Source organism: Talpa occidentalis, unplaced genomic scaffold, assembly GCF_014898055.3.
Source record: "Talpa occidentalis isolate TD23 unplaced genomic scaffold, MPIMG_talOcc4v2.1, whole genome shotgun sequence".
Lineage (NCBI taxonomy): Eukaryota > Metazoa > Chordata > Mammalia > Eulipotyphla > Talpidae > Talpa > Talpa occidentalis.
The window spans coordinates 60,750,686-60,777,095 of NW_026555331.1; the positions used below are offsets into that span (position 1 = coordinate 60,750,686).

At 38.0% G+C, this 26,410-nt stretch overlaps 1 protein-coding gene across 1 annotated transcript in view; it reads right to left on the reverse strand.

Moving 5' to 3' along the window:
* Positions 1–26,217, reverse strand: part of RAB2A (RAB2A, member RAS oncogene family) — a 75,079-nt gene extending 48,862 nt beyond the window's left edge. The window contains exon 1 of the mRNA XM_037506290.2: positions 25,941–26,217. Coding sequence (XP_037362187.1) covers positions 25,941–25,986 — 46 coding nt within the window. The 5' untranslated portion in view covers positions 25,987–26,217. The remainder of the gene's footprint in view (positions 1–25,940) is intronic.
* Between the last annotated feature and the right edge of the window lie 193 nt (positions 26,218–26,410).

The following is a 26,410-nucleotide window of genomic DNA, read 5'->3' on the forward strand; positions in this document are numbered from 1 at the left end:
CCCATTCTCTTTCTGTCCCTCCAGCTCTACAGAACCAATCATCTTCATGAAGTCTTCAGGTTGGTTGTTTTTGTTTGTATTCCTAACTTGCTGGATGTAATCTTTCCTTTAAAGGACTTTTAAAAGACTATTTATATTTCTGAAATAGTACATATTACTAAGAGGTTTTGTGTTACCAGTTATTTCATTTTTTTTTTTAAAAGATTTATTTATTTATACAAGCACTGGGTACAGTCAGAAGTGCGGGAGGGTAAGAGAATTCACCAGAGCCAGAGCCGGGAACAGAACAGGCAGACTGCGAAATACACTGCTGACTGGAGCAGGGGGCGCGGCAGGAGAGGTCTGCCGGCAGCCGGGGATCAAACCGGCGCTGCAGAGGCTGCGGGCAGCTTTGCAGCCCAGCGCTCAACCACTGCACCACCAGGGGAGGTCCTATTTCATATTTTAACTCATTTATAAAAATTTTCTGAGGGTAAGACTTGTATCTTACTCATCTTTTCATACTCCACAGTACCTAGAATAATCCCTTTACAAGCCAGTATTTATTCATTAAATATTTATTAAATGAATAAAAGCAGATGTGCAGAGTACTGTTTATTAAGGTCTTTTACAGTCAAACAACTATAAGTAGCACTAATCAAAAGTACACATTCCTAAAGTTCAGCAGGTTTTTGGTGGTGTCCAATATTCTAACTAAAAGGGGTCCCAGTGATTTTTAGGCAGTGAGTCCTTCTCTACAGTGGGTATTATCAGAAACACTAGCATAAGTTCAAGGTTTTTCAATTGAAATTTTCCTAGTATGTAACTGATGACTTCCACCAATTTCAAGATCTTTTTTTTTAAAAAAAAATTGGTGATGGCTCTTTTTTTTTTAAGATCACAAGGCAGTTTTAATTTAAAATATGTGAAAGCATGAAATATTTCAAAGTATGAAGTACCTGGTCAAATTCTAACTAGTGAAGAAAAATTTTGCCTAACTGTCATAAAATCATGCTGAATGTTGACATCTACTACATGTGGTCCTCAAAAACAAAATTTAACATAAGTTCCATGAATAAACAATCTATCTTTTGACTAAAAGTAAATCACAGAAGAAACATGTTTTAATGTTAGAACTGACACTCAAGAACAGATCATACAGAGAGAAATGTGTTGAGTCAGTCTTAAATACTAAAAATCTTATTTTGCAAACAAAATTTTATTCTTCTATGTGTTAACGTTCCAAAATTGAGAAACCTGAAAGAAAACAAACAAAAAAACAACCTATCAATAAAGTCTGACCTTTTCAATTAATAAACTCAGCATGGCATATGAGAATAGAAACTTTTTCAGCTGCAATACTCAATGGTCAAATCCATCTGCATTATTTAATAATCCTCTCAATTAACTTCAATTAAGATACTAACCTGGTGGCTTACTGTGGTGCTTTATAATTAAACAGAGGCCCCTACATAGATTTACGCACGTTCTAAACCACAGAACCTTTGAACATGACCTCATTTGGAAAAAGCATCCAAACCAATGACAAACGTCTTTACCAGAAAAAGGCAGGGAGAGGCAATGACAGATATATTGGCCCCAAAATTCCTGAAGCCAATGGAAGCTGGAACAGGTAAGAAAGGGTTCTCACTAGAGTTTCAGAGCCCTGCTAACACATGGGGATTTCAGGTTTCTGGCCTCCAGAATGGCGAGAGAACAGGTTTTCACTTATTTACCCCACCTAGTTAATGACAATTTGTTACAGCAGTCCTAAGAAACCAATATTCTTAACAGGTCATCTTTCATTTCTCCTTAGAGAAGCATAACTTCTCTTTAGTTTAGTTTACTTCTCACTGTAATTAGTAGTGTTTCAAACACCAGAAATATTAAGCATGTGGTGAGCTCTGAAGTACAGGTGCAGTAGGCCAGTGGCCACTATGGCCTCCACTGCTATTTATGAATTTTATTCAGGGCAAATGATATGAGTGTTGGTACATTAGCAGGTGAAAAGACAAACATGGGAGCAAATATTATGAAGACAATAGTTTTTTGGCTATCACCAATGGGTTATTTACATTACTGAAAAGAATAGCAAAAACTCATTCTGAGATGTGAATGGAAGCGTGGTGCTCCCTCTTCACGGTATGATCAATAATCCTCCAATACCAAAATCGCCTGCTGCTTGTATATTCATTTGGACAAACCACAAATTCAACATAAGTGACACAATAGGTACCTTATATTGCCACTAGAAAGATTTAGGTGTTGGTCCTACTTTTAACAACTCACAAGTCAAGACAATGAAAAACAATTTAAGCATTGTAAGATATGGGGCTTTTCCTATAACTGCCAGACATTAACTATTTATTTTTAACTGGATTAAAATTGATTATGCAGGGAAAAAAGGAGTGAATAGCAAGAGAAAAGGAAATAAATATTTACTTGAAAAACATGTTGGTGAAGACTAGGAGGGAAGAGTCATTCACTCAAAAAATATTTGAGTGAGTACCATTATTCTCCAGTCACTGAATAATGAAAATTAAAAAAAAAAAATTTGTAAGTTCCTAAGAAGACATAGCTTTAAAAACATAAGACATCTTTCTCCCAGAACTAAAAGGTTTAAAACAAGTATTTTAAAAAGGCTGAAAGAGTTGCTATAAAAAAAAAAAAATCAGTAAAATGAAAATACTATAGGAAGTTACAGAAAACTGGCAACCTTCCCTCAATACAAATCATCTACTACTATTTCTGTATCTTTGTTTTACAATATTATCCCAAGTACACAAGAACACTTCTTCTGAGATGGGACCAAAACAAAAATAAAACGAGTAAAGCAGATAACCTCAGCTGAAAATGTATGATTCCTTACGCCATTATTTCTTAGACAATGAGCCTTTGCATATATTTATTTAGTACACTTTAAGGGTTCTTTATATAATGAACAGTTATTTTTTGACAGAATTAAATAGCAATTAACAGCTATTTCTTTTAAAAACTTAACCGAAGAGTCATAACCTCTAGGAAGCATCCATAATACACGAGTTCAATTCTTGACTTTTGTTTTTTGAATTTCACAAGTAAAATGCTTTTCCCCCAATTTTGAAAAACTTATTTATATATATTTTACATAATATATATATTTATATACATTTATATATATTTTACATCACTCTTTTATATGCATTTATATATATTTTACATCACTGTTCATTTAAAACAATGTTTGCTTCTCCCCTCCTCCTCAGATGTAGTTCCTCCACCAATTCACCTGTGCACCATCACCACAGTTCCCTGTGCCCCTCCCTCCAATTCCGCTCCCTCCCCCTCCCCTGCAGGATGTCTCTGGTTTATAATTGTATGTTTGTTTTTGTTTTGTTGTGTTTTGTATTATTATCCCCCCCCCCATGTCTTATTTGGTCCCCTTTTTCTTTCTGGCTTATTTCACTGAGAATAATTCCTTCTAGCTCCATCCATTTTGCTGCAAATGGCATTAGTTTATCTTTTTGATTACTGAATAGGAGCGTATATAAAGCACATCTTCTTGATACAGTCATCTATTTTGGGGCAACTGGGTTGTTTCCAGGTTTTACCTATTATAAATAGTGTTGCAATAAACACAGGGGTACAGATATTCTTTTGATCAATGTTTTTGTGTCTTTTGGGTAGATGTCTAGGAGTGGACTTGCTGGGTCATATGGTAGCTCCATTGTTACTAGACTGAAGAACCTCCATGCAGCTTTCCATAGTGGTTGGACCAGTTTGCACTCCTACCAGCAATATAGGAGAGTTCCTTTTCACCACATCCTCGCCAACATTTGTTGTTGCTAGTTTTTTTGATATGTGCCATTCTTACTGGTGTAAGGTGGTATCTCATTGTGGTTTTGATTTGCATTTCCCTGATGATAAGGGATGTTGAACATTTTTTCATATGCCTGTTGGCTATTTGCATTTCCTCTTTGGAGAAGTGACTTTTAAGTTCTGCTCATTTCTGGAATGGATTGTTTCCTTTGTTTTGTTGAGTCATGTGAGTTCTTTGTTTATCTTTGTGATCAGTCTCTCATCAGTTGCATGGAGTGCAAAAATTTTTTCCCAATTAGTGTGGTGTCTCTTTGTTTTAGTTAATGTCTCTTTTGCTGTACAGAAGCTTTCAGTTTGATGGAATCCCAGGTGTTTGTCTTTTCCTTAACTTTCTTTGCTTTGGGTGATGAGTCTTTAAATATGTTACTAAGATGTATGTCTTACACAGTGTTTTACCTATATATATATATATATTTAATGGTTTCAGGTCTTATGTCCAGATCTTTTATCCATTTTGAGTTGATTTTTTGCATGGTGAGAAGTAGTGGAGTTATAGACTTTTAAATGTGAAGGTTTTCTGGCTATGTGTATAAAATAATGAATATAAACTTTTGGTGTCAGGAGGAAAAAAACCCAATACTCTTTGCTGTAAATGCTGAAGGAGGAAGGCACACTGACAGGTTTCTGTGACGTTCTCATTCATACTGGGTGTTTCATGGACTTCAAGAAACCAAACCTAGACCTGAGCTCAGACCAAGAGATGAAGCCAGGCCTCACTGAAGTATAAAATCCGTTTTACAAAAAAGGCTTAGGAAGTGCTTTAACTATACTACTTAATCAGCCACCATTTGCTCAATACCTATTATAGACACATGTGATATGGAGAAGACTTAACTTGGGAGTTTATTCCTTACTCTGCAGTATTTATGAAAGCTTCTTTGCCTTCACCTCTCCCATAGTTTTGACTTTCCCCCTTAGTTATGCCTAATGTTCTTTTTCTGTTCCAGGGTCCCATCCGAGATGTCACATTGTATTTAGTCATGCCTTCTTAGGCTTCTATTGGCTAAGACTCTCCTTTTTTTTTTGGTGACCTTAACAGTTTTGAGGAGTGCTGATTAGGTGTACTGTAGACTGTCCCTCAATTGGGATTTGTCTGATTTTTTTTCTTCCATAATTGACCCCAGTTATGGGTATTTGGGAGAAAGACCACAGAGACAGAGTACAACTTCTACCATATCCTAAAGAGTATGTACCACTGGGCCTCCCCTGGTGGTGCAGCGGTTGAGCGCTGGGCTACGAAGCTGCCTGCAGCCTCTGCAGTGCCGATTCGATCCCCAGCCACCAGTGAGTGTCCCACATGGTGTGACAGAACTCTCCTGCCGCGCCCACTGCTCCCCTCCCGCTGCTTCTTCATCAGTCTGCCTGTTCTGTTCCCCGCTCTGGCTCTGGTGAATTCTCTCACCCTCCCGCGCTTCTGACTGTACCCAGTGCTTGTATAAATGAATAAATAAATAAATAAATAATATTAAAAAAAAAAAAAGAGCATGTACCACCAACATGACACATAAATGCTGATGTTGATTCTGATCACCCGCTGCTGTTTGTCCACTATGAAGTAACTCCCCCCTCTTCTCCTTTCCTTTAGAAGGGAGTCACTATACCTAGCCTGCTCCTCTAGACAGGGACCGTTCCAAAGTTTTAGCCTGTTATTTCCCCCAGCCTTCCTCTCTTTATATGACTTTATCTTTCACTCTCCACATCACCTGTCCTTCCACAGTTTTTAATGGTATCATGTGTACTCATTACTTCATGTTAAAAAATGAAAAAGACAATGTATTTAAAATGTGTACTTTTCTGAAATGGAAAAGTGCTGAAAAATTACCTTCATTTTTTTTTTTCACTCGCTACAAAATCCTTTCCTAAATCTTATTAATTCCAGTTCTCACAGTAACCTCTTCTCATTTTCACTGCCATTGTCTTAAGTCAGGCCTTATTATATCTCAACTGGACCACAGTAATAACTACTTAAGAACACCACAGCTTTCTAATTTGTCCTACCTATGACTATACAAGGGATGGACAAGAAAAGAACACAGAAGGAAAGGATTACATTTAACACCTACTATGTCTCTGTTGTTCAATAAAGTGTGTGTGTGTGTGTGTGTGTGTACAGAACTCTAGTCCTATACTATTCCCTTTAAAAACTTCAATGTTTTTACTGTCTACAGAATAAAGATCAAATTCTACCTGAATCTGTCACAACCTAGCACTTAAGTAGGCCCAACACAGTAAGTGATTTTATCTTTCTAGTCTCATTTCCGTAACTTTCTATCACAAGGTTTACACTACAGCTAAACTAGTAGTTTTATATTGAGGAAGGTACAAGGCATTGCCCTTAGCAGATGTATAATAATTGCAAACCACTGTTCCATTTAAGGTCTCAGCCTTGTTTGCTTATATCATTAAAGGTAATCATACCACCTATCTTATTCATAAGGCCACTGGGGAGGAATAAAAGAAATAGGATGTAAAGAATAAGAAATAACATATCTGTGCTTCTTTTTCTCTCTCTAATAGCTTAAAGGTAGGCTAACACTTTATCCTATGCTAAGGCTACAGTATTCTACACATACTTTATAAAACACTTATATTTTATATAGATTTTATATATCTACCTTTCCTCCTTTAGAGAGGAAACAATAAACTCTAATCTACATTAAAAAATATACTTATCAATTCCTCAAAAAATGTTTTTCAACAGTAGTTAGGAAAATGACAGCACTAAGTCAGAATTCAACTGACATTATGTGCCCAAACTCAAGTGTAATTTTCCTTTGAAAATTTCTGCTCTTGAGTGAGTATTCTAGGGTCGTCATTAATCAAGCGCCTCCTAGCTCCAAATCTTTGCTGCCTTGCCAGGGAGACATGAAGTGAAATCAGTACTCAGCACCTTTCTGTGGCCAACAGCTACCCGCAGTGCTCCGTACTGTTGCTTTTCACTGAGGTTCCATGGATGACTTCCTACAGTGCTTAGAGGGCAGCTTTCCAACTAAACATGCCAGTCAGTGAAACTCTTTGCCATTCAATGGGACTTAGTTGAATTCCTCTGAAGTGGTCCGGGTGCCAGACTTATTCCTTCCTTTCATGCTCTGCCTCAGTTTTTACAGGTAGTGGCTGTGCCCGCTATCTGCTGTTAACTATATTCTTTAGAGTTCTTTTTAACTTAGACAATTACTTATTACACTATTCCCATGTTATAATTATTATTATCATTTTTTTTAACATTAGACATTCTTTCACTTTCTGGTGTGGCTTTCATTTCCTACTTGAACTCTGACTGATATAACCACTATGATAAACTACATTTCACTTGGTAAAGTTGGTAAAGTTGAGGTTTTAAGGGGGGGAGGGGTTTAATATAAGCTGAGTTTAGATTTTCTTAGGAGAAACCTAGTTTGTCTTTTTTAAAGTGCAGTATTTTCACAAATACAAAAACTAGCAATACTTTAAATTTTTAAAAGTTTGCTATTTCTTATAAGAAATAAATGATAAACTCTAAGTTTAATGGCAAGTAAAATAACAGAATGTGGTAAAAAAAGCAATCCTTTTCTTTTTTTCAAGTTCTACAACTTTTCCTCACTAGTTTGTTTTAATGATGGAAAATGGTTAGTTTGAGAAGAATCAGAATAAAGAGAACTGAAATACAACTTCATATCAGAATGCCCTAATCTGTTCCAACCTAGTCTGTTGGAGATATCCTCTGTGCAGTGCTTTTAAAACAGTAGGCTATACTAGCTAGGTCATAAAAACAATTTAGTGAATTATGACTAGAATTTAAAAAAGTAAAATAGAACAAGATAGCAAATATAATCATACCTCAGGGGACTCGCTCCAGGAACCCCTGTGGATACCAAAATCCATGGATGTTCCACTCCCACATACTTTAAGTCATCTCTAAATTACTTGTATTATTTCTAGAGTACTTAAATACAATGTAAATGGTGTATAAAGAGTTATTATACTGTATTAGTTAGGGAACAATGAAAAGAGTCAGTACATTTTCAGTACACATTAACCATCACAGTCAAACTAGATTACATGTTTTCTATCCCCAATGCCCCAAATGATTGAATCCAGAAATGCAAAACCTGCAGAGACAAAGGGCTCATTGTATTAGACTTAAGTACTATACAAGGTTAGGACAGGTACTGTTTGGAACAGTATATGCACTTACACACATATCTGAACCCAGGGTGCATGAAATATGTGCCTCTTACTGTGGCTTATAAAAGAAAAAAACAACTTGGAAATTACTTTCTAGCATCTAACCTGACCACTTGGACTCAATGAAAGAACTCATCTACATTATTTTTACTCTTATTCATGGCTAAATAAATCAGCTGAAAAATCTAGAACATTTCTGATCTCTTTTAATTAGTATTAACAAGGACAGGGTCGAGGGAACTTTTGATTTTATTATTTGTTGGCATTTAACATATTTAAACAAACAAACAAACACAACTTTGGTACCATGAGTCATCCACCAGGAGACAATTCTATTACATAAACCTCTGTAAAAGGTTTTTTCCATTAGGTAAAATAGGATAACCCTATATATCCTGGTTTGCCAGGGGCAGGCTCAGTTACTTCTGTTGATCTGATAAATTGTGTATCAGCTTGCATGACAAATTGTATGGTTCCTTCAATCACTGATTCTTGAATGTGTGACCCCCATACTAGGGGCATCAACATTATCTACAAACTTGCTAGAGTGCAAATCAGACCCACCTCATACTTACTGAATCAAAAATTTTGGAATGGAGCAAGCACTGTAATTTGTGTTTTATCAAACTTTGTAGGTGATTCTGATGTGCACTAAAGTTAGAGAATCACTGCCCCAGACATAACAAATTAAAATGTTGGGTTCAGTGTCTAACCCTCTTCAGTTTACTCTTCCAGTTGGAACTAAATGTAAGTCACTACAGCTAGGTAGAACAGGTAAATAACTGAAGAGACTGGTGATACCAAAAATGGTTATCTAGATTACAGTTTAGTATTTTTTGGTAATTATCCAGCTTAGATTAGCTAGATTTCATATTACCTGCCAAATACCCAAAGGAACCACTTCAATACAGGTAAGTATTTCTTTTTAATTGCGTCCATAATAAATATTTTGCTAATGTACCCGTCTTATTTAAAAGATCTGCTAGTTTTTGACAGTTTGAAGGTGAAAATATGTTCCTTCCTCACCATCTTACTTGACCATTTCACAAGAAACCTATGAGATCAGCAAAGTAGGAAGTAGAACTTCATTTTAAAGATGAAAGAAATTGAGGTGTGATAGTCTTCAAGTTAACACCATAAGAGGCAAAACAGAAATCCACAATCACGCTTTTTAATTCTAAATAATATCCATCCTCCTGAATGTGTTCTTTCTCAGCTACATAGTACTACTTGCAACTAATACCTCTACCTAACTAAAAATTATACTATCTTACTTTCTAGGTAGTAGTAGTAATAGTAAGAAGGGAATACTCTATAAGTTAAATGATCCTGTTAAGGGTAAATATTGAATGAAAGCTTATTTATTGATTTATTTATTTATTCATTTAAAACTCTTACTTTTTAAAGATTTTATTTATTTATTTATACAGGCACTGGGTACAGTCAGAAGCGCAGGAGGGTGAGAGAATTCACCAGAGTCAGAGTGGGGAGCAGAAAAGGCAGAGAGACAAGTACACTGCTGAGGGGAGCAGCGGGAGGCGGCAGGAGAGGTCTGCGCGCCATGTGGGACCCTCGCCCGGCGGCCGGCAGCTTTGCAACCCAGCGCTCAACCGCTGCGCCACTGGAGAGGCCCAAGATTTAATGAAAGTTTAAAAGAAATAAATACTATTTCCTCAATGCTGACTTTTCCCCAAACAATAATGTTCCAGTCAGTTCACAAAGATGTATCAGGTATATTAACACACTTTAACCCAACAATTTTCCTAATCCTTTCATAAGCACAGATTCCAAATAAGAACTGTAACATCTCAGAATGCACTGCAATAAAGTAGTTTGAAGAAGTTATTTTTTCATGATGCTATGTCAGGAAGAAGATATTTGGATATAAATGTACAATAAAATTACTGTGTTGTAAATTTATTGCTCATGATCTTTAAGTAGCATGTTATGACACAAATGTTATTTTATTATCATAGTCAAAGTTAAACACTATAAGCAAAAAGAATTATTTCATGCAATTGCCACCAGATTAAACTAATATGAGTTAAGGTATGTGCTAACAGTAAGAAATCAAATTGCTATCCCCTACTCATGGACTGGAAGAATCAACATTATTAAAATGGCCATCCTCCCAAAAGCAATATACAGATTCAATGCTATTCCAATAAAAATCCCAATGACAATCTTCAAAGAAATAGAACAAATACTGATGAAATTTATATGGAACCACAAAAAACCACGAATAGTCAAAGCCCTACTGATGAAAACAAAGGAGAAAGGAGGTATCACACTTACAAAGTTTGAGCTATACTACAAAGTCATAATAATTAAAACAGTTTGGTACTGGAACAAAAACAGACACACAGACCAATGGAACTGAATAGAGAGCCTAGAAATAAAGCCACACTTATATGAACAACTAATCTTTGACAAAGGAGCAAAGAACATGCAATGGAACACGAACAGTTTGTTTCAATAAACGGTGCTGGGCAAACTGGACCTCCATATGCAAAAAAAATGAAACTAGACCACTACCTCTCACCGTGCACAAAATTCAACTCAAAATGGGGGCTCCCCTGGTGGCGCAGGCGGTTGAGCGCCACGCTGTGAAGCTGTCAGCAGCCTCTGCAGCGCCAGTTTGATCCCGGCCGGCTGGCGAGGGCCCCACATGGCGTGGCAGACCTCTCCTGTCTCACCCGCTGCTCCCCTAGCAGTGTATTTCATCAGTCTGCCTGTTCTGTTCCCTGCTCTGTCTTTGGTGAATCCTCTCACCCTCCAGTGCATCTGGTCTGTACCCTGGTTCTTGTATAAATAAATAAATCTTAAAAAAAAAAAATTTAAAAAATCGACTCAAAATGGATAAAAGAACTGGACATAAGACCTGAAACCATAAATTATATAGAAGAAAATATAGGTAAAAATACTACAAGACTTACATCTCAGAAACATCTTTAAAGACTCATCACCCAAAGCAGTGATAGTGAAGGCAAAGATAAACACCTGGAATTACATCAAACTGAAAAACTTCTGTACAGCCAATGAGACATTAACCAAAACAGAGACACACCCCACTGATTGGGAAAAAATCTTTGCACTCCATTCAACTGATAAGGGACTGATCACAAAGATATACAAAGAACTCAGAGGGCTCAACAAAAACAAAATAAACAATCCAGTCAAGAAATGGGCAGAAGAACTCAAAAGACATTTCTCCAAAGAGGAAATGCAAATGGCCAACAAGCATATGAAAAAATGTTCAACATCCCTTATCATCAGGGAAATGCAAATCAAAACCATACTGAGATACCACCTTACACCAGTAAGAGTGGCACACATCAAAAAAAAAAAACAAAAAAAAACAAAACACAAACAACAACAAATGTTGGCGAGGATGCAGTGAAAAAGGAATTCGCCTACATTGCTGGTGGGAGTGCAAACTGGTCCAGCCACTGTAGAAAGCTGTCTGGAGTTTCCTTAGTCTACTAAAAATGGAGCTACCATACGATCCGGCAATTCCCCTACTAGGGATCTACCCAAAGGACTCAAAAACAGTGATTCAAAAGAGCACCTGTACCCCTATGTTTATTGCAGCACTATTTATAATCGGTAAAACCTGGAAACAACCTAGTTGCCCAAAAATAGATGACTGGATCAAGATGTGGTGTGTATACACACACACACACACACACACACACACACACACACACAATGGAATATTATTCAGCAATCAAAAAAGATAAAGTCACACCATTCGCAGCAACGTGGATGGAGCTAGAAGGAATTATGCTCAGTGAAATAAGCCAGAAGGAAAAAGAAAAATATCGGATGGTTTCACTTATAGCAGGAATATAGGGAAACCAAATAGGACATCAGTGTAAAAAAAAAATAACAACAGTACAAACACAACAAAGCAAAAACAGACAATTATAAACCAGAGACACAGTGCAGGGGAGGAGGACGGAGAGGGGTGAGAGGGAGGGAGGGAGGAGCACAGGGGACTGTGGTGACGGTGCATGGGTGCCTTGGGGAAGGAAATTCTAGGGAGACTCAGTCTGAGGGGGTGGGGGAAGCAAATATTGTCTAAAAAATGTAAAGAAATGATAAATGTTAAAATAAAAAAATTGAAAAAAAAAAAAAAAGAAATCAAATTGCTAAATATCCAGATATAGACTAGACACCAATCACCTTACACAACTAATGTTGAGATTAATCTGTTGAATTAAGTTCATGAAATACATACTTAGTTCAAAATTAAATATTCTTTCTAAATCTGTATTTTTAACAGAAGATGATTTGGCAGTATCAATCAAAACGCAAAATGTCAATCCTAGGTGACCCAAACATTTTACTTCTTACAAGTCACAAGAATGCTTACCACAGCACTGTATATAACAGTATTCCTCAACAAGTATGGGAGGACATTTGTTGCACATTTGTTGTTTCTGGCAACCTGGCAGTAGAGCACCCTTCTTTGACCTCCCTGGCATAGACCTGGGCTGGGCCAATCAGATGCTCTTGTTAGAACTTGGACTCCTGAAGGAGTGCTCCAACAGCAGGGACGTTCAAAAGATAACTTACAGTGGCTACAGGGGAGATGACAGTCTAGCAGTGCAGTAGCATGCGCCCAGCATCTTTTTAAGCAGTTTGTACTTATAAACAGTAGAAATTTGGCTATGGCTTCCTTGTCTTGGTTTTGGCATTTTTAAGCTAGACTATATTGCCTAATCAATTCTGTGGTCCAGGCAATCTTTCTACTATCTTTTGCTTAAATGAACCACAATAGGTTTCTGCAGTTTGCAACCACAGACCAGGGCTAACAGAATCAAGAACTGAATGAATTAACTATGGTACAACTATAGCTATACAGGTATTTAAAAAAACATGATTTATATGTACTGAAATGTTCGGATACCCAACATTTACCTTTAAGTGGGGTTGGCGGGGGGGAGATGCAGCATTAATTGTACAATCTTATTGGTGGGACTGGGATACACACATGCACACAAGCTTGTAAGTACACAGAAAGTTTCTGGAAGGATACAAAACCCACTGTTGATCATACTTAGTAATTTTCATTTTTTTACCGTGAGAATTCTATCACTTCACTATTAAAAAAATGGTAGCTATTTTAGTTTCAACACAACAGAGGAAATGCTTCTACAGGTTTCACTGAAAGACCTCCAGAGTGGCATGGCATTTAAATAACTAGCAAAACTTCTAGTGTGACCAAAAATAGTCACATTAAATGTTAGTCTGCTAAGAAAATTACAAAGAAGCCTACAAGTAAAATATGTGTTGTGAAATAGATTTTGATTTCCTTTCATAACCCCTAGAAGCCTCTAAAGAATATTACTCAATATCATTTTGAAAGAAGACTTATTCACAACTAAGACTAAAACCACACATATTCACACTCATATTCCACATGATTTTTCTATCTTTCAGGTAAATTTTCCAAGAAAGAAATCTTTAAGCCAGAAAAGAAGGGCTTCAAGCCAACAAAAGGGGAAGAAAGGAAAAAAGGAAACGGTGGAAAGGGCTCACTAATTACTGTCACAAATCTGAGTTAAAGTAGAAATTTATCCCATTTAGAAGTGAGGAAAAAGTCTTCTTTGAAATTGTTCAGAGGCTAAAACATCAACTCTTTAAACTATAGCACACAGTGTTCTTCACAAGATGGTCCCAAAATTCCTTTGCTCTTAAACCCCACAAAATCCTAACAAAACCCCCATTCTGCCACAGGTTGTATAATACTTCTGGAATCAGGTCATCCTTGGCAATGTGAAATTCTGGCTCAATTCTCTGTTTTCAATGTATAACAAATACAAACACCAGAGCAAGAGCACAAACTGATTCCCAGTGGGAATCATTCAAACAAATGAGACCATGTCTGATTGTGTCACATCTGATTTTTCATTTGTAAAATGAAATTAACAGTTATCTGGATTGCTGTGAGAATATATACGAAAGCCATAACACAGCACTCAGCACAGAGCAGATGCTCAATGAATGTTGACTAAGTCTGTTATGAGCCATTCATAGCAGTTAGACTCTTCTCCTTGTTCCTTTAGTACTTTGTACAGATTCACACTACATATTCTTGCAATTATTGTGGCAAACTGCAAACTGGTCTCCCTTTGGGGTGGGGTAGTCTCATTTATTTTTCTAACTCAGCACAGGGACTGCCCATAAAAGCATCTTAAATTTCTTTTAAAAGAAAAAATCAAATCATATCCTCTACTCTGCATAAGTTCCAAGTCTTAACACATGCCTACCAAACTTTTGCTAGAATAGCTTCAGTAAGAAACCAATACACCATATAAAAAGGTCTTTCCATTTTCTATGGAGTCCAAATCTCTCTTCTCATGGTGCTGGTTCTGTCTGTGAAAAGTCACAAAGGAGTAAGTCTAAATCCTGTTTTATATAAGTCACCTAAATACATGAAAGTCATTATTATATTTTCCTTTAAGTCTTCTTTTTTTAGGTTAAATGTTTCAGCTATTTCAGTCATTCCTAAAATGTCATGATAAACCCTCATACACCCTGACTCATTAGCCCTGAGCCAGACAACAATGTATAGATATCACTCTGAAACAGTTTCCGTAACTGAACTGTAGTTGAGTTCTGACCAAGTTAAAGTAGGACTGTACATTATACTTTTACTAACCTAGCATCACATTTCTTTCTTCCTGGATTTGACTCACACTGAATCAAGTTAGGTAAAACTAAGTTTTTAGACATACGCTGGCGCTTGAACAGCTGATCTCCAATTTGTATGTGCATAGCTGCTTTTAAAGTAAACACAGGGCTTTCATTTTATTTTTATTAAATTCCATTTTGTGAAATTTAGGAAATTATTCTACCTATTTAGGTCATTTTGGATTCTACCAGGTATATGTCACATATTAGATCTTTCAACCAAATTGAATTTTATCCAAGTTGTTATTGATGCGAAATGTAAATAATTCAGGACTGAATGTAACAGCATGCTCCTTTCCTTACAGTTTGCCCACCTAGGCAGTCCTTTATGGATAGTTTATTCAACCAGTTAAAAATTCACTTGGCAGTAAAACCAGTCAATCTCTTCATTTCATACCAATGGTTATCCTGAAAGAGTGTAGCAAATACTTTTAATTAAAGGGCTGTTAAATCAACCCACTAAACATATACAATGATTACTGCTTTAATTTGTAACTCATCTCCCTTCATTAATTTTTCTATCAAGGTCAGAAAAGCTTCTGAGCTTAAGTGACTTGGGGACACAGGCATTTGGCTTTGCCCTTTGAAATGATTAAAGTTGAATTAACAATACTTTATCCAAAGAGATAAGAAAAGATAACCTCTGATCAACAGATCCACTTACACCGAAGAAAGAATTCCACAGATCTACAAAATTGTCTCTTTCCAAAGAGACAACACTGAGGTATTGAGGTAAATCATCTGCAAGACCAGGTCACTGCAAGGTACCAAGGATAAGTACAGAAGAAATCAAGGTAGAAGACTACGGATCTTATGATCTCTGTTCCGCAGATAGTCATAAACAGCACCTCCTACTTGATATTCTTCTCAATTTCAAGCACCCCATAGGGACATCTGGGATAGTAAAAGACTTTTTCTTTTCTTGAATCCAGGGGGAATTTGAGAATCAAAAAAATTCATTTTGAGGATTGACATGTGCTTCTGCTTTCTCAAGCTATTACAGTTTCAATAGCTTTTTCCATAGGCAAGACCTCTCCCACTAACTTCTGGATGTTCTACAAATAAGAAAAATTATCTCTAAGATATCACTATTAATAAAGCATTTTGCATCTTACAAAGTGCACACAGACATTTATTTTAAACTCAAAAATCTGTTACAAAGTTGGTACGTTAGGCATTCCTATTGTCTTTTTCTACATGAGAAAACCAAAGCTGAAGAAAGGTGAACTTTACCAAGGTCATGTTTAAGCAATGGAGCCTCCACAGTAATCAAGACATAATAATTACAAATCCTAGGCTCTTGGAAAATTTTCAAGAGTGTTATCTAAGCTAAAATAACAAGCAAAGATTTAAAATAATATGGTATTTTGCCTCTTAGATGGTTAGCAGTTATTGCTAAAAGTGGTCAAATGTGGAAGATGGAATCAATTACCAATTTTAGAAATGCCAGGGGCAGCAGAGTAGGCACAAATACACCACTTACACTGACTTATCAAAGCAAATGAAAAAAGAGAAACAAATTACTGACATGCTAATTTCAAAGACAACAATAAAGTTAGAGAAAAAACAAAACCTAAAGTATTGTTATACAACCATATGGGGGCACTAGGCAAATACTATATCCATTCTACAAACAGAAAACTCAGAAATTTGAATGAATTGTTCATTTGCACAAATATTAATTAGCTCTTTTCATTAACTCTTTCTACATTGTCCTATAAGGATTAGGTGACACTACACTAAGCAAGCTTGAGAAATTTGACCACTACATTGTATTCTGTGTGGAACATATGACAAGTGTCAAGGCAAATGGTTATGCTTGTGATCTATGTGTTGATTTCTGCCAAAGTGACTGAATCAGAGTAGTAGGAGAAATAAATCTGAATTTGTCAATGATTAGATGCTCCTGGTAAAAATATAGGCCCTCAGATTGAATTTTTAAATATAGTAGTGGGGTAGATAAAAAACAGCTTAAAAAAAAAGGTGCCATGGTGGACTAAAAGAACAAGAATTAGAATCAACTGATAACTGTTCTAGAAAGTTAATTTAGATTAGCTGATAAAACTGAAGACAGGCACATTTTCCACCCATAATTCCACTTCAAGATTATTTCCAGAACTCTTATGTAGCACAAGTATTCAAGGAGGCAAACACAAGAATAATTCATGCAGAATTGTCTTTCACAACAAACCAATCAACCATTTGAAAATCTGTTAACAAAAAACACGGAAAAATTTGGGAATAAATAAAAAGACTTTAATTAACCAATCAAGGAATTACTATCAACAAAATACAGCAACATATATCAATACATATAAATCTCTCAAAAATGCTGAAAGAAGAATTTTCAAGTATAATTCCATCAATGTGAAGTTCAGAAAATACATAAAATATTGTGAATTGTTTACAGATACATATGTAGTAATCATATGGAAACTTTCCCAGAAAAAAACACCAAATTTAGGAGAGGAGTTTACCTCCAGAGAAGAAGGGAGATGAAGGGAGCTATAAGTACTTTAACTTATCGATAATGTTTATTTCCTGAACACAATAAAACCTGATTCCAGAAAAAAATAGAATTTAAAAAATGAGGCAAATATGAAACAAAAGGTAATATTCAAAATTAAGCATCAAACATGTCTATATTCTCTAAGAGAAAGTCAGAAGTCAAAAGTGAAAAGATTGTAAGAAAAAAGAAAAAAACATGATTAAAACCAAGAGCACCGTTCCTAATACGCTCAAGCAAAGTTTCATAGTGATCAGTTCCCCAAGATTTGTTTACAATTCTAATCATAAACCTGTTTTCTTGAGTTAGTTGGGAGGAGGTTTCTGTGCCTTGTAATCAAACAGATTCTTCCTAGAATCTTTTGAAATCATTTTGTGGACTTGGTTAGTCACAGGCTGCTAAATATACAGATATTTGAAATAACATGAACAATTCTGAATCATGAACTCTCCATAAAACATCTAGATGTAAACAAATATGGCATGTTCAAAAAATACCAACACAGACTACGAAAGGCACAAATAGAATCAAGGATGATTCCTCTAAGTTATGTGCTACCTACAAATGAGCAGCAGGGAATTTGAGGAGGGGGAAAACACATTAGAACACAGAGGGTAAATTTTTCAAACAAACATGGAAAAATTAGAAAAACATTTATAAAGAAGCAGAATAAAAAGTGAGGATGAAATATTAACCATTTCTCAAGTCAGTGTGACACACATGATCTCACATATTAATCCCTATACTATAGATGAGGACACCAAGACTTGGGAAGATTAGGCCCATGTCCACATTGCTGATAAGGAACAGAAAAACTTTATCTTTGTTTTCTATATGACAGTTTTGTTTCATTTTTGCACAAATAACGGTTATATGTGTTTTTACTCCCAAGGGACTATCCACTACCACAGCAACCTAACAGACAAAGAAATTAGTAAACTTATAGAATGAGGCTTGATACGTAATATGGGAATCAAGAAATATGTATGATTTGGAAGGAAGAACCTGGACTTTGGAGTTAGACTGGGGTTCAAATTCTACCTTGGTAATTGTCTCTGTCAGAGATATTACTATTCAGATTCAGTGAGTTATGCTACTCCAGAAAAGCCTTCCATACCAGTCATAATCTCATACTCTTCATTATATTACATTGTATTCTTTTTAAGAGGCTCATAAGAAAAATTTCTTTCAAGACTCAATTTTTTTTACAATATTTAATTAACTACTCTGGAGTAATTAAATACATGCATGTTATATACTTAAAAGTGGATAAAACAATTAGGGGATATGTGCAAGATTCTCTTTGTATGGGTTGGTGGTAAATAGTGTTCATTTCAAAAAGGTATACACAATTCTGTCATCATCATATACTTTGAAATTAATGCTGCTTCTGGTTTCATTTTTGTTTCTACTTATTCTTACTGTTTTTCCTTAGCCCTTTCTATTGCTCCCCCACAAAGACAAACAAACCCTAATCCCAGGGACCTGCTAACCTGCAGGTCAAAGAGGATTTTGCAAATGTGATTAAGATAACAGACCCTGAGGGCCTCCCCTGGTGCACAGCAGTTGAGCCATGGGTTGCGAAGCTGCCCACAGCCTCTGCAGCGCTGGTTCGATCCCTGGCCACCAGCGAGCATCCCACATGGCGTGCAGACCTCTCCTGCCACGCTCGCTGCTCCCCTCAGCAGTGTATTTCGGTCCATCTGCGTGTTCTGTTCCCCGCTCTGGCTCTGGTGAGTTCTCTTGCCCTCCCACGCTTCTGACTGTACCCAGTGCTTGTATAAATAAATAAATAAATCTTAAAAAAAAAAAAAAAAGATTATAGACCCTGAGATAGGGAGATCATACTAGATTATCCAGGTAAATTCAATCTAATCACGTGAGTCCTTAAAAGCAGGAAACCTTTTCCCAGTTTCTGTCAGAAATAGGATGACTCAAGAGGAGGGAGAAATATGTGACAGTACAAGGACTTAATCTGTTGCTGTTGCTAGCCTTGAAGGTAGAAGGCCATGGCCAAGGAATACCAGTATGTGAGCGGTCTCTAGTACAGCTCTCAAATCATAGCCTGGAAGAAATCAGAGATCTCAGACCTACAACTGCAAGGAACTTTATTTTATAACAATAGTAAAGACCATCCAGAAGGAAACCAAGCCCTGCTGAAACACTGTTTTCAGCCTGGTGAACCATACATCAAACTTCTAACATGCACTGATATACACAAGAAACTAGGTAGACTTCAGAACTGTAAGATCATCAGTCAGTTGTGTTGTTTAAACTAAGTATGTGGTAGCTTGTTATGGTAGCAAGAGAAAACTAATACATAAAAACTAAACACTTTTAAAAAAGACTCATTTTGTAGAAAAAGTGGGATGTAGGTCAGAGATGTGGGGGGTGTGTGTGAGAGTACCCACCAGAGACAGAGTGGGGAGCAGAATGGGCAGATTTACTGAAATACATTGCTGAGGGGAGCAGTGGGCAAGACAGGAGAGGTCTACTGTGTGCGACATGCAGGTTGGCTCTCTGGCTGGGGTTTAAGACTTAACCCCAGCCTGAACTAAATACTTTTTTAAAGTGCTCTTAAATCCTTTCTCTAGACAAGAAATAAACTGGTCAATACAATGTAGCCTACTAAGCAGTGACACCTAGCATACATTCATCATCTACCCTAACTAATTCTGTGCCAGGCATGGTCTTGACTTTAGGAGACTCACTAGAACATGCATGCATTAGTATTCATTTTCTTCCTTTCTCACTCAGGTTTGATGAGAACTATAATAACTGTCAACTACACCTGAAAATGGGAACATTTTGAAGAGAGAACTGGGAGATATTTAAAGATCTATATTTAAAGCTCTGAAAAGTAAAAACTTACAAGAGGTAGAGGTGAGAGAATATATAATAATTTGTCCCAAATAGTATAGCTCAAATTATATAGCTCATATGTAAAATGATGACATCATGTATCTGGTGAAGTATTAAGGATAAAACATTTTGATATTGTATATAAACTAAAAAGTGGAGAATTCCTCATGAAAATCTACTATACATAGTGGCCAAAAGCTTATGTGGAGAATTCCATATCAATTAAACTTGGCTATACCTTAGGGATTACTTAAATAAAACCCCAGAGAACGAAAAATCTAACAGCAAAAAGGAAAGAACCAATTTTAGAAATACATCAGGAAAAAAAGGGCCCACGGTTGACTACTACAGGAGTATTTAGTACTACACAAACAACACTTTTAAAAAACATAATTGTCCAGAATTCACTGCAGATCTACTAAAAGAGCATTTCTAAGGATGAGACCCAAAGAGTTTGGCTTGAGAAACACACAGAAATTAAAATGCTGTGACAATGTATATATGGTAGCAATGGAGTCTAGCATCTTTTAGCCAAGTATCCTTTACTTATAAATCAGAAACAAGAGCCAGAATGCAGATTGTAAAACAAAGCTGGTGAAATCAAGGAAACTTTCATGTAAAAAACAAAAAGCTAGAAAAGGGGACAAAGGAAGTCAGCATGTGGCTGTGTCTTTTGTAGCAAAGGACAGAGCCACAGACTAAGGATGAGTAGAGAATAACAAAATGGAGCAAGCACAGCAGGCTAGAGTGAGGGAAAAACAGCTGAGCTGGCAAAATTAGGATCTGCTCAAATAAAATAGCAAAATTACTGGCTACTGCAATAGGAGAAGTGCTAGAGAGATAAAATGAAGGAGGGGGAGGTGTGGGGAAGATAAAGGAGAAAATTAAGTTCATGTTGGAGCAGAGGCAGGAATGGAGTGGGGACTAAAAGCACAAGAGCTCTGAGAAAGAAGAGAGGGACATTATTTCAGACGAGTAGGTTCACCAGGAAAGGTTAACAAGGGGAAAAAAGAATCAGAAAAACAGGGTAATCGCCTTTATGGTTCAACATTAGTTTTAGGAGTGATACAAATATTAAGGGAAGAAAGAAGCAAATGAACCGGTTAGGAAAAGGAGACCAAACAGGGTAGTCAAAAATCTTGAAAGACTAAGTGAAATGCATATTTTAGCTCTCATTTGGTAAAATAAAACACATCTAAAAACAGGCAACACTAAACAGCATAGTTTAGGGTTGCATCAGTGATACAATTATGAAGAAAAGCAAGGAAAGAATTTTTTATCAGAATACTAGCTAGTGCACACCTGGGAAAGAGAAAGAGGTATGTGATGTGGATGTGTACTTCTTAACAGGGTATGGATACTGATTTATTACTATTCTTCAGAACTATTAAACTATGCAAACATATTAAATACATGTATGTTTTTATATGCATGATGAAAATTTCATAGTTAAAAAAAATCTTTAATGGAATTTTTCTACCTCCAAATTTCCCAGTTTGTTTCTCTAGTTTGTTTTCTGAGAATAGTTTAACAAATTTGTTCATAATAATTGGTGTTTCCAGCCTTATGTTTTGCAACAAGGAACTCTACCAAAGACCCAGTGAATCAAAATATTTTTTAAACACTCTAGGTGAGTCACAAAAACTTAAAGAAATTCAAGTTTGAGTCTCTCACAGGAATAGGTCTTCTTTCCACTTATGCTTTAGAGAATTTAACCCATTCGTTCCCCAAGTTCTCTTAAGATTTTTGTTCCTGCCCTCTCTTGTATTCTCAATCTTTTAACCTGTTTTCCCCATCTTAATATACACATACCCCACACATACCTCAACCTGAATTTGCAACCAACTCTAAACTTCTCACTCTTCCCTTCCTTTTACACTTAAAAGTCTCCAATGGTTCTCACACACTTCCACTTTTAACTTACCAATCTCTGAAAGCACCAATACTGTAACTGAGCTGCAAATATGTACTTGCAACTACCTAGCAGGCATATCCCTTTCACACACCTAGCAAATTCCTTATCATCATTCTCTAATTTCAGCCTTGCAGCCCTCCCTCAAGGGTCCACCAACTCATTAAAAATCTGATACTGAACTGCCCACTTTTACATTTAAGACGAAGTCCAAAGTTTTCCAAATAATAAACAAGATTATTTAAAATGCATAAGGTGATGGTAGTCAAAAGGCACAAACTTCTGGTTCTAAGATACATAAGTTATGAGACATTAAGCAATGTAAAACATGAATATAGTTAACAATATTGTATAGCTGAAAGATGCAATGAAAAGTTATTAAACGTTCATGACAAGGAAAAAAATGTAATCATATGTGATGATGGATGTTAACCAGACTTACTATAATCTTCCATTTTCATTATACACAAGTATCAAATCATTATGTTATACATGTAAAGCTAATATGCTGTATTTTGCATAATGCTATATGCAAAATATTTTCAGACAATGTGATAAAAGTGTGCAAGACCAGGTTGTTGTTGTTTATTTTTTTAAGTAGTACTTTTCCTCAAAAGATTGAGAAAAAAGTTTTGATCTAACTTTTCATTTTGGGGGGTCATGGGGGACACAAAAAGGGGGCATTTCAGATAGAACACAACCAGGAATGTGACTTTGTGGGCCTAGATGAGAGGCAGTGAAGAGGAAAGAGGGTTAGTGATGAGGTTAAAATGATAGGCAGCTGCCCAGAATTTCTGGAGCAACAATTTTACAATTTTTAATTGATCTGTTTATATTAGGCCAAGTTTTTTTTTTTTAAATACCAGTTTCTGTTTTATATATAGATATTAAATGACACATTTTGCTAAATGATTTTTCCACAACAAGCGTCTACTAATGAAAACAGAAACGCTACATCTTAACTGCATTTGTCCATAAGTAAGAAATACTTCGGGCCTCCCGTGTGTATCAGCGGTTGAGCGCTGGGTTGCGAAGCTGCCCACAGCCTCTGAAGCACCAGTTCGATCCCCAGCTGCTCCCCGGCCACCAGAGGAGGGTCCCACATGGCGCGCAGACCTCTCCTGCCGCCCGCTGCTCCCCTCAGCAGTGTACTTCGGTCCTTCTGCCTGCTCTGCTCCCCGCTCTGGCTCTGGTGAATTCTCTCACCCTCCCGCGCTTCTGACTGTACCCAGTGCTTGTATAAATAAATAAAAAAAAAAAAAATCTTTAAAAAAAAAAAAAAAAGAAATACTTCAACAGTATCATTGTGATCATGATCCTATGAAAGAGAAACTCAGAGAAGGAAAACGGGGATGGTTCCCTTTTCTTAGAAAATCAAAGTGCTATCATATTTGTCTCATTTTATCTCCCTGCCGAGAGAAGGAAAAGATAAAGGATGATTGTTTTAAAGGCTAGGGAAAGTGAAAGAGAGGAAAAGTAGTGATTCCCTTCATTCTAAGATGCATGATTTTACACAACTTTTATTTAAAAAAATCAGGATGGATATCACATTGTTGATTTAATGTTATCTTTTTTGGGGGAGGGCCACATTAAGTGTATCTTATAATTATGGGCATACTTTGAGTTAAGGAATCATGGTATAAGATTTCAATCAGATTTATCAGCAAGAAAGTGGCAGAATTGGGCTAAAGAATTCTGTTGTCAAGTTATTAATGCATAATAAGACTATAGTGGCCTGTCTGGCTACTCTTTATTAATTAAATATACAGAATCTACCTTTTAGCAGTAGCTTCCTGAAATACAAAGTCATACTATGCCCTTTCTGACCTCAAGAAACCTGTAATTAAGTTTCGATGTCTACACATGTATCTATAAAACAGCCTGGGATTAGTAGCTGAAGAATGCTAAAAAGTGAGCTACATCAAGGTAAGGAGAGATAGTCACTTGCAGTCAGGATGCAAGGAAAATCCTGACACATCACAAGAACTTAATAGATATTGATTCTTAAAATATCTTGGAAGACCCAGCTTAGATTCCGAAGAACTGACAGAATACCCAGAGAAGGCACTCCAAGCAGAGAGGAGAGAGAGGAATCACAAAAACAACAAAACACAGAAATCAGTCACTGGGCCTAAGTGGCAGAAACAAGGGAGGGAAGTGAATCATGGGAAAAGATTAGAAAAGTAAACAGGGGCTAAATTATGGCATTCTTTAAAAATCAAACTAAAAATGTGAACAGAGCTATAGCCTCCTGATAGCCATGTCTCAAAGACATGTAATCTGACAGTAAAATATGCTGGCTGAGCTTAAGTGGAGAGACTGTACAGAATTCAGTGTCAAGCATACAGTGCCTGACCTAAGTGGTAACAATAGTAATGCCAAGGAGAGTCATCCCTTCTTCTGGGGATGAGGTAAATCGCAAGACAAAAGCCTACCAACTTGCTAGTATTTTGTAGATCTTCTACTCCCAGCACAACGCTTAAATGCACAGTAGATGCTCACTAAGTGAGCTGAAAGAAGACAACCTGCAAAAGTGGATCTGAATCTTCACTACTGCTAAGTAACCATAACCACTCTCTACTTTTCAAATTATAGTTAACATGAATTCTCCCTCCAATCTTGGTTTTACAGCCTAAATGTAAATTTTCCAGGTTTTAAAACTTCCCCCTTCCGTTTTCAAGATATGCAACCGCATTTTTTAAGTCTATAAATTTGCTACTACACGTACTCTGCGAAACACTGCCTATCCCGGGATTTAAGTAAGCAACCAACCAGTTTCCATACAGCACACATCAATACACCTTGCTTAAAAAACATTAATAGCAAAAAGTTCTCTTTTAGACATGTTTCTTGTGTTACTGAATCTGTTACATCACTAGTGCAACCACAAGTTGGTGCTTACATTTCTAAAGTTGTGCAAAGGGTTCAAAGTTGTGTAAGAGTCATCACTGAAATCAGACTCTGGTATATTAATAGTTGTAACACCTGAACAGTCTTGGTTTTATTATTAGATTCAAAGTAATGCCAAAATCACAAGTACTAAAAAATATTTCACAATGGGTTTGTTCATCTATGAAATAAACTCGGATGTTAATTTAGGTGCGAATAACTGGATTTCTTCCTGTTTCGAACATCAGCTCACCTTAAAACTAGCATCAGGGATCCTGATTTGATATACTTAAAATAAAAATCTGTGTTTCTCGCACTCTTCGCGCGCGCGCACGTACGTACACGTACACACACACACACACACACACGCACACACCCACAGCGCAACACTGAAAGGCCTTGCATTACTATCAGATATCCCCAGTTTACACGTGGCAAGAGTCGACCGAACTCTGTCATGCCTTATTGACCTCAAAAGTGACTCCCCAACCGTCAAGTAATGAAAAGTGACTTATTGACTAGGGAGTTGAGGGTGTTAAAATTTTTTTTTTAAAAGGTTTCCCTATCTCCTTTTCAGCTGGCTGTCCCCACAGCAGGGAGCGCTTTGACAAGGTCTTGGCAGATGCGTGCAGGTCGGAGGTGCCACTGATTAGGAAACTCAAGACCCTCTTGGCATCCCTTCTGCTCTCCTCTGCCTTTTCCTTCACCCGGGCGGCGAAGCGACCCAAGCTGAGGGGCCCTGGCGTGGGAGTGCGGTCGTGCGATCCGGCCCTGACGGCCCCCGGCCGGGCCGCCCCTCCAGTCCTGTAAGTCCCAGGTTGGGCGTCGCCAAAAGGCTGCGGCGGCCCCGGGCTGCAAGGCTGGCCTGGGCGGGGGCCGCGGCCCGGGCCTGGCCAGGCCGCGGCCGCTCGCAGTGCCCACGTCACCAGCTCCAGCACTGCGGAAATGGAGCGCGCGGCAGGGAGGAGGCGCCGGGCGGCGTCCGCGCCCGCGCCCCGCCAGGCGCCGTTTGCCCCTCAGCCCGGGCCGGGAGGTCGCCGACACCCGCCCGCCCGTGCCCCGGGCCCTCACCTGTGTCGCCGATGATGATGTACTTGAAGAGATAGGCGTACGCCATGGCCGCGGCCGCTCGGTGCCAGGGCTCACGGCTCCTCCTCCTGCTACTGCTCCTCCTCCGCGCCCCTCACCCCGGCACCGCTCGGCCTCGAAACGCCGGGCCCCGCCCGCAGTCGCTGTCGCCGCCGTCAGCCGCCCGGAATGAGGGGTCGAGAGGAAGCCGCGCAAACTGACACCGGTGGAGCCGAGGGAGACAGCGCCCGACCGAGCCCAGCCGAACAATAACAGCCGCCGCTGCGCCCCCGCCCCGCCTCCGCGCCGACCCGGAAGTGCTGCGGCCGCCGGCGCCGCCGGAGGAAAGGGGAGGAGCCGCGCACGCCGGCCGCGCCACGCCGGCCGGAGCCCCGCCCAGCCAGAGCCCCGCCCGCGCCCGCCGGGGCCACGCCCAGCGCCGCGCCTGCCGCGCCCCGGCCGCCCCGGCCGCC